Source organism: Dendropsophus ebraccatus, chromosome 9, assembly GCF_027789765.1.
Source record: "Dendropsophus ebraccatus isolate aDenEbr1 chromosome 9, aDenEbr1.pat, whole genome shotgun sequence".
In the NCBI taxonomy this organism is placed as follows: Eukaryota; Metazoa; Chordata; class Amphibia; order Anura; family Hylidae; genus Dendropsophus; species Dendropsophus ebraccatus.
The window spans coordinates 105,050,926-105,065,577 of record NC_091462.1 but is presented as its reverse complement, the minus strand read 5'-3'; the positions used below and the strand labels follow the sequence as shown (position 1 = coordinate 105,065,577).

At 44.5% G+C, this 14,652-nt stretch overlaps 1 protein-coding gene across 3 annotated transcripts in view; it reads left to right on the top strand.

The window, feature by feature from the left end:
- CACNA1H (calcium voltage-gated channel subunit alpha1 H) overlaps positions 1–14,652 on the top strand; it is a 440,438-nt gene that overhangs the window by 420,393 nt on the left and 5,393 nt on the right. For all 3 annotated transcript variants that reach the window (XM_069984196.1, XM_069984197.1, XM_069984195.1), the window contains exons 28-31: positions 2,940–3,073; positions 3,164–3,234; positions 9,306–9,384; positions 12,927–13,048. In XM_069984196.1, coding sequence (XP_069840297.1) covers positions 2,940–3,073; positions 3,164–3,234; positions 9,306–9,384; positions 12,927–13,048 — 406 coding nt within the window. The remainder of the gene's footprint in view (positions 1–2,939; positions 3,074–3,163; positions 3,235–9,305; positions 9,385–12,926; positions 13,049–14,652) is intronic.

Genomic DNA, 14,652 nt, shown 5'->3' with positions numbered 1-14,652 from the left:
CGCCATTGGCTGAGCATTACAGAGCTCAGCCAGCCGTGGCTGAGCAGCTGATGACGGGAAGATACTTTACCTGGTCCACGATCCGGCCGCATCCGAGGCTCCTGGAGGTCCCGCGCAGCCAATCAGTGACTGCGGCGGGGCCATGCACTGATTGGCTGTGCAGGACCTACAGGGACCGGGAGTCTCAGATGCTGCTGGATCATGGACCAGGTAAAGCATCTTCCCGGGGGTGGGGGATTAATAGGGCCGGCACTTACATACTCGCAGCGGGATGACAGTCCTGCTGCGAGTATGTAATCACATTGGAAATTACAGGAGAGGTATCCGCAGTGGATTTCGAAACGAACTCACAGCGTGAAATCTGCTGCGGACACGTTACGTGTTAAGCTACCCTTAGTCTTGATTAGTGAGATTAGTATCAGGTTCTAGACTATGGGGGTGTAAAATTTAGACTGGTACAAACTGGGCCCAGCAACCAATCACAGCTCCTCTATCATGTTACCAGAGCTGAAAGCTGAGCTGTGATTGGTTGCTGTGGGTAGTTTGCACCAGTCTAAATTTTACACCCTTTGATAAATCTCCCCCTCTGAGATTCTTGGATGTCCATGCAGAACCAATCTATGCCTGTCTACTGGAATCAAGTATTATTGGCTAATATGTCCCTTTAAGTGAGTATTTTGTTGGCCGATTGATAATGGTAAGGCTTGTCACCTGACATCTAGTAGCGGCAGCTCAGACCCTGGCAGAGGTCCAGCCTTCTACAGCGCTGCCATATCCAGCCCGGCCAATGATGACATTACGTGTGACTCGCCATCCGCTGTCACTGTCATATCTTGGCCACATCTCGCCAGGATGACGCTCAGCTGATGTCCTAATTAGAACTCTCCACAGCGACGGCCGCCAGGCTGATAACGCTAATTTACATGGGTGTCTGATAATCTGCGAGCCGCGGACGGGAGGACAGAATCACGAGTCGATGTTCTTTCTGTAACACCCCGAGCCCTGAATACATCATCTTCCTCGACACTGGATCTGACTTGTCAGGCTGATGCTTATTAAGATGAATTTAGTAGGAAGCGGCGCTCACTCCTCGCTCGGCTCTTATAATATCGGACAAGCTGTTGATTTTCTTGTGTTATATCCAAGAGACTATTGATTCCTGTCTGTAATCAGCAATTATTGGGGCAATCCATATACCTGAGAGGTGACCGCAGTTAAAGGGCCCACTTCGCTTTGGATGTGTGAATGTGTATGGATTTTTATATTTTTACCCCTTAGAATAAAAACAAGTTCTATAATAAAATACAATAACGAAAACATTGCAGAGTAGAAGAGTTCCCTGCTGGTCTAGAGCTATGAACAGGTGAATAAGTGGCGGCATTTCAGCGATGAATCCGCGCAGAAATTCTGCGACAACTATACAAGGAATATGCTGATTCCGCAAGTATTCCGCAAGGAATTCTGCGAGAGCTGATTCCGCGCAGAACACTTTCCTTGCTCAGTGTGAACTGACCCTTATTCCCTGCTGGTCTAGGGCTATAAAGAGGTGAATATTTTATTCCCTGCTGGTCTAGAGCTGTAGAAGTGCTGTGTCCCGCCACTGCCAGGTGGTAACAGCAGTGGGCTAGTTGGTGTTTTGAATGGGCACTTGTCATGGTGGCCAGGAGTGGTGATGCCCACCCCTTGGCACACTAGCACTGGGCTGAAAGTGAACAGCGTGCAAAAGATAATCACGGCAATACAATGTCCTTTCTCTTGATGGACACCACAGTACAGTTAGCTTGGGTTCTAGTAGTGTAGATAGTAGGTTACTTGAGTAGACTAGTTTTGAGCTTGGGTTGAATAGGTCAAGGGACTGTCTTGGGGCCTTGCCTATGTAGGACAGTTCTTTGCCGGGATGACTTGTAGTGTGACTTGGTGTAGAAGATTAAGCTTGTACTCACTGTTAAGAATAAGAAGAGAAGAAGAAGACCGCCTTCTGCCAGAAGAGCCAACCAAGTGTCAGGTCTGGTAGTACGAGTCCCAGGTTTGCACAACTGGGTATAGCTAACCACTCATACTTTTTGAGTAGGCCGAGCAAGTCCCAATGGAGTACTTCAGCTTAAGCTCTTTGCTCCTCTGCAGACTAATCCTCTCCTTGGATAGTCCTGACTGAATCTGATTTGCTTATTCCAGGCATAGGCAAGGTTGATCCCAGAAGACAATTAGCCCACCTTTTGGTTTGTTACTGCTTACTTAGTCTCAACTTCAACAAAATTATCTCTCTCTCTCTCTCTCCAAATTCCAAATGACAGAAAAAGACTCTTCCACCAGGAATTAACTAACCTAAATAGGGGTGACCAGGAGTTATCTCCCATCGTTGGGGAAAGTGTTAGAAAAGTGAGGCCTAAGGGTGTGATAGGAGAAGAAGTGTGAGGCACCAAGGCTAGTAATTAGACAAAATTTTAACAGTGGAAAATACAAGTTAACCCTTATACTTTCAGCTGTGCATAGGGATGGGGGAAGTGAGACACCAAGTGGTGATGGTGCAAACAACACCCATCATCCCGGAGTGTGACACCTGACAGAGATATCTTTATACAAGTGCAATACAGGACTTAGTGGCACACCTGTATTAGGACACTACAGAAGGATTAATATTTTATTGCCTACTGGTTGAGGGTAGAGAAAGTGTTAGCATTTTATTCCCTGGTGGTCTAGGGCAGTGCTGCTGGTCAATCCATGTTTGTCTATGTAAGATAAGGGGTTGATATTTGATTGCCTGGTGGTCTAGGACAAAGAGTGGATTGAGTTTTGATTCTCTTATGTTCTAGGACAAAGAATGAGTTAATGTTTCATTCCCTGGTGGGCTAGGAAGAAGAATGGCCAATTGCTCTGTTGCCCCTTTCCTTGGTGGTCTAGTGTATAGCCTCATTGTTATATTTGTATATTACCTGCAGGTGGAACCAGCTGGACCTGGCTATTGTGCTGCTATCCATCATGGGCATCACACTGGAGGAGATCGAGATCAATGCCTCCCTACCCATCAATCCCACCATTATCCGCATCATGAGGGTACTAAGGATCGCCCGAGGTGAGACCTCTGCTACATCATCTTATCACCCCTATAGTACATAGTTGTTGTCGTGTTGCCACATAACCTCCTGTCTGCTTGTACTTGTAGTGCTGAAGCTTTTAAAGATGGCGACAGGAATGCGAGCTCTGCTGGATACAGTAGTCCAGGCCTTGCCACAGGTAACCACCAACCATCACCAACAAGATATGACCGATCATCAGTCTGTACTGTCAAAGCAGCTGCTGATAAGAGGCAGTATTATAGCAGTTATATTCTTGTACATAGGGGGCAGTATTATAGTAGTTATAGTCTTGTATATAGGGGCAGTATTATAGTAGGTATATTCCTGTATATAGGGGCAGTATTATAGTAGTTATATTCTTGTATATAGGAGCAGTATTATAGTAGTTATATTCTTGTATATAGGAGCAGTATTATAGTAGTTATATTCTTGTATATAGGAGCAGTATTATAGTAGTTATATTCTTGTATAGGAGCAGTATTATAGTAGTTATATTCTTGTATATAGGAGCAGTATTATAGTAGTTATATTCTTGTATATAGGGGGCAGTATTATAGTAGTTATATTCTTGTATATAGGAGCAGTATTATAGTAGTTATATTCCTGTATATAGGAGCAGTATTATAGTAGTTATATTCTTGTATATAGGAGCAGTATTATAGTAGTTATATTCTTGTATATAGGGGGCAGTATTATAGTAGTTATATTCTTGTATATAGGGGCAGTATTATAGTAGTTATATTCTTGTATATAAGGGGGGGTATCATAACAGTTACAGTCTTGTACATACTGTAGGAGCAGTGTTATAGTAGTTACATTCTTATACATAGTGGGTCAGTATTATAGTAGTTACATTCTTATACATAGTGGGTCAGTATTATAGTAGTTACATTCTTATACTTAGCGGGGTGGTATGTTAGTCATTTTAATGATGAAGGATAAGCACAGTTTACAGTGTGATCGCTTTAAGTTTCGTGTAACTTTGTAATTTTGATCACGAGAGATTACCGCACTGTTTGTTTTCACCGACGCCGTAGTCATGGAACCTCACCAGATTCCCGAGGATTTCCACAAATACTTCCTGGTGCCACGCTCCATCATGCCTATTTTTAGGTTCACTGGATGACTTACTTCCATTAAGTTAAGACGTCTTTGTGTAAACTCTTTATTAGATTCTCTGTTCTGGGCCAGAGCAAGGGCAGAAGAAAAAGAAACAAGGACCAGGGGCCAAATTTCATCTTTATAAGGAATAAACATTGTCCTGGCAAATAAGATGCTGGGAGTAACTCCTCAACATCTGCTACTTAACCCTTCACATCCCCCCTCCCCTCATTGATGGTATGAGCGCTCCAAACCATCATAAACGGTGGAAACTGTCCTGGAGTTTTCCTCTCATCTCAGGTTGTTGAAAAAGCTGGATGGAAATAATACCGCTTGTCACTCAAAGCTGGAGGGGGCGGAGAGAGCACCACTCTTCTTTGGTGGTTGTGTCTGGTATTGCAGCTTAGCCCTATTAGCTTCAATGGAGCTGGAACACCAGACAGAATCCCAGAACTGATGGCCATGGTTTTTTTTTTTTTATTTTAGACAAAACTAAGAAATATATTTAAGCCATTTATCATTCTGTTTCTGGAAGAGCTGAGTGACAAACAATATGGCCACCTAGACTAAATCATGGCAAATATTTCCTCCCCTTCACCCTGCATTTAAAGGGACCCGACATAGTTGTGATCAAATCAGCAGGGTTGGGGGTATGCACCATCCCCTCTCTCAGGATTCATCAGGCTCTGGTAGACTGGATTATCCCAGGAATTATATATTTCACATCACAGACAGACAGAGAGATGCTGTCTGCACTTGGAGGGAAGCCACAATGTGCATGGGAAAGAGAGCTCATAGACATTAACCCCTTACCTACTGCAGCCCTGTGTCACCCCTACCATACCCGTTTAATAAGTGACTTGATACATAGTGCATATTAGTACATATTACATGTTAGTAACTAAAAGGCATATGGCAGCATGGTATACTGTAGGATTTGAGTACCTTAGGCTTATTTATAAGGAGTCATATTATTACTACATATAACATAACCTAAAATAGTAAGGGTCCTATTCCACCGTATTCCCCATAGAAAACCTCTTATACTATCCAGACTGGAAAGAATACACTACTTCCTGCAGGACATACAGCAGCTGATAAGTACTAGAAGATTTGAGATTTTTTTTATAGAAGTAAATTACAAATCTCTGGCACTTTCTGGCATATGTGATACACGCACACTTGCATACATACACCATACACACAGACTCACACATACATACTTCAAGTACACACAGATTTACCTCAGGTACAGGAAAGCACCAGGTACAGCTCACATGCTGTCAGACTTGCAGCTTCAGGAGCCAAAGCCCCTCTCCCTCCCCTCCTCCTGTGTCCTGACTGCCAGCAGCAGCACATAGAGCAGATGGAGGCAGCCTGAGAGGAGGAGGTGGGGGACAGGTGTGTGCAACAGTGCTGGGGGATTATATCATCCTGGAGCTGCTAAACAGGGAGGACCACCGCCTGGACCCAACGGGGCATTTCCCTGCTCCCCGATGGGCCAGTCCAACCCGATATGCTGAGAAATAGTGCTGCCATATAGTGCAGTACTGTGTGCACATAACAGTATCTGGTCTGGGAATTCAGATGTGGAATAACCCCTGAGGTGATGGAGGTACCCTATGTCTCTTTCTGGGAAAGTTGGGTTACATCCAATACGGACGCCATTCCACCCTCAGAGCAGATGTTTTTCTCTTTTCCCATACTCTTAAATGACAGGTTTACTATGTTATGCAGGAATATGCCCCCAGTCCTGTGTCAGCATGTAGTGAGGCACCTCTGCCGTTCAGGAATCTGGGAAAGCTGTGTAAGAAGGACCCGAATTTACTGATGATATTTCAGACAAAGCAAAGAGGCAGCTCAGAGTCTCCTCATGTAGTATCACTGAGTCATGAGCAGCTGGAGAACAAGACGGTGGCGCCCCTGCCCTTGCAGCAGCTTGGCACTCGTACAGCTTCCTGAAAAATCCTTCTTGACAGGCCTCCCTGGGTATTATGTGCTCGGATGACTGAAATGCCATGGTGTGGGCTGATGGCGCAGAAATAATGGATCAGGGGAAAGATGTGCAGAATTAGGAGGCCAGTACCCGCCTGCAGCACTCCTCTCCCAGAGACATTATGTCTGCAGTCCTCACTGTGGAGAAGAGTGCCATGGCCAACAGGAAAGGTGGGCATGGAGGGCACGTGCCCAGCTGGGGGGCATCAGGGCTGCTCATCGTGCAGGTGGTGGACTGTCATGGTGGCCGTGTGTTTATTCAGATCAAAGCTTATTAGTAACTAAATGCCTGGGGTCCATATATCACCATCCACTGCCCCTCCTTTATTAGAGTAGGACCCCGTGTCATTATCCTGTACCCCAAGTGTCATTATCCTCTACCCTAAGTGTCAATATCCTGTACCCCAAGTGTCAGCGTGTCATTATCCAGGTACCCCAAGTGTAAGCATGTCATTATTCTGTACCCCAAGTGTCAGTGTGTCATTATCCTAAGTGTCATTCTGTTTCTATCCTGCACCCCAAGTGTCAGCTTGTCATTATCCTGTACCCCAAGTGTCATTATTCTGTACCCCAAGTGTCATTATCCTCTACCCTAAGTGTCAATATCCTGTACCCCAAGTGTCAGCGTGTCATTATCCAGGTACCCCAAGTGTAAGCATGTCATTATTCTGTACCCCAAGTGTCAGTGTGTCATTATCCTAAGTGTCATTCTGTTTCTATCCTGCACCCCAAGTGTCAGCTTGTCATTATCCTGTACCCCAAGTGTCATTATTCTGTACCCCAAGTGTCATTATACTGTTCCCAAAGTGTCAGCGTGTCATTATCCTGTACCCCAAGTGTCATTATCCTGTACCCCTACTGTCATTGTCTTGTACCCCACGTGTCATTATCCTGTACCCCAAGTTTCAGCATTAGAGATGAGCGAACTTCCTGAAAGTTTGTGTTTGCACAGACTGTATGCTTGTTTTCCATGCAGTCCTTGGGCTGCATCCACCTCCTCCAGGCAGTAGAATTCAAATGACGATTGTCCGGCAAGTTCACTCATCTCTAGTCAGCGTCATTGTCTCTCATGCAGAAATGTCTACATACAAAATGAGGTTGAACTCAACGATAAAATAAAATAGATTTAGCCTGGATTGGGAAGTTTCCACCATTTACAATCTTCTCACCATAACTGGACCATTAAGAATAGTCACATAGAGGAGACATGGGGAGCTTGGTGTTCCTGTATCACATAAATACATATGTATATTCCCACCGTTCTTTTCCTCTCCGGAGCCCGGTGCCAGTATCAGGTGGACACTTCTAAGTTTGAGTTCATTAACATGCACGGACGAGGCGGTCTCCACGGCTGTCATCTTTCTTCAGAGTCCTTGAGCCGACCTGCTAGTTCGCACTATACAACTAAATTAGCTGTGGTAATAGGACATCTCTTGGTGGCTTCCCTCAATGAATATCAAGTGACTCGAGACGGACGAAGGTTTGCTTCTTCGGCAATCATCTTATTAAGTGCAGCACTGGTAAAGGAATATATGACAGGTGTCCTTCGCTCACCGGGAGTGAACCCTTCACCCTATCCCAAAGGTGAAACTTTGACCTTATTGGCAAAAATTTGACTGTGTTAGAAAAAGTTTCACCACCCCCTGAGTCTTTTCTGGCTTCTTTGTCCTCTAGCCCATCTCTATTGTCATTTTCAAAAGTCTTAATCCCATCCGGCCGAAATGTTTCCAGATATTTATAGGATAAGAAATTAGCTTTTGTTGTTGATGTAAACTTTTTTGGGTTGGTGAGATGCAATAGACTTAACTTTTATCTGCAATCTGTTGCCTATTGGCATTTACCACTTTCTGGTGGAAGAATAAAGGTGTAGCTAGGGGACACCAACAACCCACTGTGCTTTGGCCATGGTACTTCCATACGGGGTTGAAACTTTGGCCCAAATGAAAGAAAGAAGCTTGGAGTCAATAATGGATAAACCACCAATGGGACATGGGACATTGGTGGGTTTTCCATTATAGACTCTTTCTACCCGGATTTCCCCAAGTTGCCATGTTATTTTTTATTACATGATGTAACCCGGTTACAATCTCAGGATGATCAACTGTTTGTGTTGGATGTACTTGTGGAAACTGCCCGGTTTCTGCAACTTGTTAAAACCCAATCACTTAGCATTTGATTCCCGGCATCTGGAAAAGTTGGATGCCACTCTAGGGAGTCCTGGAAAACATGGATACGACCTATGGCTGTATTTATGTTTTCCTGGAAGCCGTAGGGCGGCATGCAACTTCTTCAAATGCCGGGAATCAAATGTAGAGAGTTCTGGTTCACAGAAGTTGCAGAACCAGGGCAGTTTCCTCATGTCCGCTCAACACTATCTACTGTTCTAGTCCTTATGGTTGAACAAATGTTAGCTTATCACTTGGGGCATTTCATAGGGGTGACCCACTAAAGATTTTCCAAGATTGATCTACCACTGGTTGGTTGATCCAGTAGAAGTTTTCAATCACTTGAATTTATGATCTTCTAGGCTAACAGACTAACCATTGACTTACCAATGGTGATCTAGTAGTAAAGTTCTGTAAAATGACAAGTTAATGATTAACTTGGGATCTACCCATGCATTGTAGAAGGTTAATCAAAGGGTGATCCCGATTGTGGCCAAGAAGTAATTTACCAATCGGGATCTACAGGTAAATATCATATTGGTGATCTACTGGTGGTTTTCCAAGGATGACCAGCTAGTAGTGTTGAGCAGAGATGCCAAACTGTTGAGGTTCAGCAATGTTGTCTAAACCCTAACGCCCAGCATTTGACTCCTCACGGCTACAGAAGTTGGATGCAACCCTAGGAAGTCTTGGCCTATGGCTGGATCCATGTTTTCTTGGCAGCCCTAGGGCTGCATTCAGCTTATGCAATCAAATCCTGAGCATTCCTGTTTGGGGAAAATTACCAAATCTGAACAGTTCATCATCTCCACTCAACACTACCTACCAGTGCTCAGCTGATTTCAGTCGAGTTGCACAGATGATCTTCTAGGTCTACACAACACTGTGCAGGTAGTGTAGGTGTTCTTCACAGCACATCACATAGTACATTTCCTACCATAACTCTACCTTGTGTCTTCCTCGGCAGGTAGGAAACCTCGGCCTTCTCTTCATGCTCCTGTTTTTCATCTACGCCGCCCTGGGAGTGGAGCTGTTTGGGAAGCTTGGTGAGTGAGCCAAAGATCTCGAAGATCTTGGAGCCAACTTGTTGAATTGTTATAGCTAAACTAAAAAAAGTTTTTGTAAAAATAGTTTGAGCTGGCGGGGTCTCAGCCTTATCAGGAAACAGTCTCTGATCCTCAGATTAGAAGCCACATCTGCTCACTATCAGTGGATTTGCAGTGACTGTTGAAATCTAAGATTATTCACAGCTGCTGACTGTTCCCGTGAGGTTCATGGAAGGAACTTATCAATAAGATCCTCCATCACCGTAAAATCACATTTCCTAATAATAGATGACATTGCGAGGTGGAGGCCACTATCCCCTAAGTCTATAACAAAAACAAAATGTGTATGGATATTTTAAAAAAAATCTATTTTTTGATGAGACAAGAGAAGAAACTGGCACTTTATGGAGTAGTAACCAGTAGTATGGGAATACTAGCTGGCCTAGAATGACCTGAAGTTTATGCAAAGCAGGCAGCGCGTTTTGGCGTTATACGGATTGCTTTTTCAGCTTTTACTAGGTCTAAAAAAGCTGAATGTGAATCCAAAAGAGCTTTATGCAATGTATCCAACATGTTTCAAAGTCATATTTTTTACTTTATCAAACCACACGGGGTCTAGAAGGATGCATTCTAATCCAAAAGAGCGTTAAACAATGTAGACAATGCGTTTCAAATCTGTGAAGGATGAACTTGTATCTACAGGAGCTTTATAGGAAGTAGACATTGCATTTTGTGCTTGGACTGACTACTACTTTATCATGCCATAAAAAGTCTACGATGTTGGATTTGAATCCAAATTGCTAAATAGACATTGGTTTATCAGGGTATGGCTGGTCCAAATGGATGAACTGAAAGCCAGAGGAGCTTTATATTAAAGGAGAACTCCAGCGATTTTTAAAATCCATCAGCTGACAGGGACCTAGAGAATTTGATCAGAAGTAGAAACTTACCTCTCCCCGTGCCTGAGGTGAGCGACAAGACCGGCCTCAGGACCCCCGCCGGAAGGCATTTCCCCAAAGTTGTGATGATGTCATGACCCAGGGAAAATGCCTGTACTGGATTATGTCCAGTGTCCCGCTGACTGGTCACTGACTGGCTGAGAGGCCAGTTCATCTCAGTTGTCAGGTGTCAACGCCAGAGATCCCAGATTCCGGCAGGTGTATTTCTGCTCACCGCAGGCACAGGGAGAAGTAAGTTCTTACTGGTTATCAAATTCCCCCCTACCCCTGCCGGCTGCCAGATTTTAGAAATGGCCAGACTTCTCCTTTAAGTACCAGGACATACTCTGTCTAAAAGGATGAGCTTGCATCCACAAGAACATTATACAAAGTAGACAGTATATTTTGGGGTCAGACTCACTACTACTGTACTTATCAGGCTAGAACAGGTCAATGATGATGATCAACAACGCATTTCAGTAGTACAGGGACTACTTTGTATGTAGAGCGTACTCATATAGGCTGCTCCACCTGCACCTTTAAAGGAGAAGTCCAGCGAAAAATATTGTATTTCCACCCAAAAGTTATACAAATCACCAATATACACTTAGTACGGAAAATGCTTGTAAAATGCTTTTTTCCCTGCACTTACTACTGCATCAAGGCTTCACTTCCTGGATAACATGGTGATGTCACTTCCTGGATAACATGGTGATGTCCCTTCCTGGATAAAATGGTGATGTCACTTCCTGGATAAAATGGTGATGTCGCTTCCTGGATAACATGGTGATGTCGCTTCCTGGATAACATGGTGATGTCACTTCCTGGATAAAATGGTGATGTCACTTCCTGGATAAAATGGTGATGTCGCTTCCTGGATAACATGGTGATGTCACTTCCTGGATAAAATGGTGATGTCGCTTCCTGGATAACATGGTGATGTCACTTCCTGGATAAAATGGTGATGTCACTTCCTGGATAACATGGTGATGTCACTTCCTGGATAAAATGGTGATGTCGCTTCCTGGATAACATGGTGATGTCACTTCCTGGATAAAATGGTGATGTCACTTTCTGGATAACATGGTGATGTCCCGACCCAACTCCCAGAGCTGTGTGACTGTGGCTGCTGGAGAGGATGATGGCAGGGGGATGCTCAGTGTCCCTCCAGTGCCCTGTGTCCCTCAGTGTCCCCCTGCCATCATCCTCTACAGCAGCCACAGCCCGCACAGCTCTGGGAGTCGGGTCGTGACATCACCATGTTATTCAGGAAGTGACATCACCATGTTATCCAGGAAGTGACATCACCATGTTATCCAGGAAGTGAAGCCTTGATATAGTAGTAAGTGCAGGGAAAAAGCACTTTATAAGCACTTACCGTAATAAGTGTATATTGGTGAATTGTATAACTTTTGGGGGGCAATACAATACTTTAATAAAATTTTTCGCTAGACTTCTCCTTTAAGTCATAAACATAAATGAAACAAATGGGTCAGTCATTAAGTGTTAATTGGGCCGAATATTTAATTGATTAAAACCTTCTATATGGATGAAGGAGAAACTAAAATGCGTCAAGCACAGATACGGAGACTGACCGAACAGCTTCATCTCATAGGTTCTCTCCTGTTCGGTGCTCCCCCATTACTGACAGACTTCTGAGCTTGTGCCCAGGCGGACGCCTCTCCCGTAGATCCATAGTCCTGACAAATAAATAGCTAATTACCGAGCGGACAAGAACCATGAAAGGTGCGCGGCCTCCTTGTGTGACGTCTATCTCCTGGTCCAGGCCAAATCGCACCAGCGATTAGAGAGGACGGCAGATCCCACACATTTATTATACCGCAGATTTATCTTATAGATACATAAACCATCTGTTTGCTTTATGAGTCGCCCCGACTGCCAGAGAAACCGGACACTCATAAAAGTTATAACATTCTGCTTGTAGCCAGGGCCGTATTACCAGCTGCTGCTGCCCTAGGCACTAAATCTGAAGACTTAGATTTGCTTGTAGCATGACATATAGTGACTGCAGAGCTCAAATGGACTGTGGATCTAACCAATGACTGTATCACACATCAAAGGCTTAGATGCACTGGCTGAGCAGACTGTATCACACATCAAAGGCTTAGATGCACTGGCTGAGCAGACTGTATCACACATCATAGGTAAAGATGCACTGGCTGACCAGACTGTATCACACATCATAAGCTTAGATACACTGGCTGAGCAGACTGTATCACACATGATGGGCTCAGCTACATAATTTAGCACACAACATGACAGCTGAGATACACAAGTTTACAGGCTCTGTATCCCAACAACATAAAATTAAATGTTTCCTTTTTTATATTATGTAACTATGAAACAGTATATACTACTACTGCCCAATATGATCTATAAATTACAACGTTGGTGCCCCCTGTGGCCATTACTGGTACTGCAGGATTATTTCAGCTACACTACACAAGGTATAAGGCGCTGATACTACAGATCAGGATTGTGGCAGCCAGAATCTGCAGTGTAGTCACAGGGATCTGTAGCTGCAGACCATCAGCAAATAATTTTATATAATAATAATGATCTATAATCCTGCTTTCTCTCCAGTGTGCAATGAAGAAAACCCCTGCGAGGGTCTCAGCAGACACGCCACATTTGAGAATTTTGGAATGGCTTTCCTGACCCTCTTCCGGGTCTCAACGGGCGACAACTGGAACGGTATCATGAAGGTAAGAAGTAGTAACAATAGGCTGGGTGCACAGGACTAGGCCAGGCTTAGAGGGGTCCCATGACAATAAGCAGATTATGGTGTGCCCCCCAGCAATCATTTATGGGAAATCTTAGCAGTATGTGTTTCATTTCCCTGCAGCGCCACCACAGGAGGAATGAAGCATTACACATTGCCCTTAAAAATTAATGGGTTGTCCCTGGACGCTCTTTGTATGGCTCTACTGAGATGAGGATCCATTAACTCAGATTCATTAAACGCGTTTTCTAAACCACAGAGCCCCTTTAAACACTTTTCCTCCAGCAGGAACGTCCTGGCAGAGATACGCAGAATATTTGTGTGATTCATATTGTTACTAAACACCGGGGGGATGAGAACATACTGACATAATTAATATTTACCTATAGACACCTCCACATCAGGCTGCTCGGGATGAGTCAGATCCTGCTCCTCCATAGCGTCTCATCCCTGGCAGACAGAGAGAGGACCCCACTGAGAGGGAGTTACCGCTTACATCTCCCGAAAGCTGAGCGTAGGCTGCTTTACCTATGTGGTCACTAATATTCCAGGGAAGGGATTGGTTGCTTTGTCTATGATGTCACTAGGTTTTCAGGGATGGGATTAGCTGCTTTGTCTGTATTGTTACTAGGTTTCTCGGCAAGAGGTTGGTTGCTTTGTCTACGATGTCACTAGTTTTCCAGAGATGGGATTGACTTTATCTATAATGTCACTAGCTGTATGTATGATGTCACTAGATCTATAGGGAAGGGATGGGCTGCCGTGTCTATGATGTCACTAGATTTATAGGGAAGGGGTGGGCTGCCGTGTCTATGATGTCACTAGATTTATAGGGAAGGGGTGGGCTGCCGTGTCTATGATGACACTAGATTTTATAGGGAAGGGGTGGGCTGCCGTGTCTATGATGTCACTAGATTTATAGGGAAGGGGTGGGCTGCCGTGTCTATGATGTCACTAGATTTTCAGGAAAGGGATCAGTTGCTTTGTCTATGATTTCATACATTAGATTTATAGAGAAGAGGTATCCTACCTTGTGTATGGTGTCACTCGCTTTTCACGGAAAGGGTAGACTAGCTTGTCTATGATGTCACTAAAGGCCGTATTACACAAAGCCCCCCCCCCCCTCCATGTAATAGAGACAGTGATCAGCCGGTGAGCATCTCATCAGCTGATCTTTGCCTCTCAGCGTGTTTAAAAATCATCGTCCGCCAGCCGCACATCACTCCGCATAATAGGTAATGTGCAGCCAGCGGCTGATCTAAGCAAGGGATGCACAGACATCACTAATAATCCCTGCCTGCATGATTATCGAGCTGTCTAGTAGGCTACATCGATGCTCGCTTACCCCCCAGGTCTAATACAACATTAGGCTACAAACACACAGGGCGGATCCGTAGCGGATTTCTCGCTGCAAATTCACATCGAAATCCTCTGCGGATCCCTGCCCTGTAATGTCTATGGGAAGCCATAGTATCTCAGGATACTGCCCCATTAACCCCCAGCGGCCGGAGCATATGCTTCAGGATCCGGCTTGCTTCGGGGGTTCCCTGGTGCACGTCCCGCTCAGCGTATCAGTGTGCTGCCCTA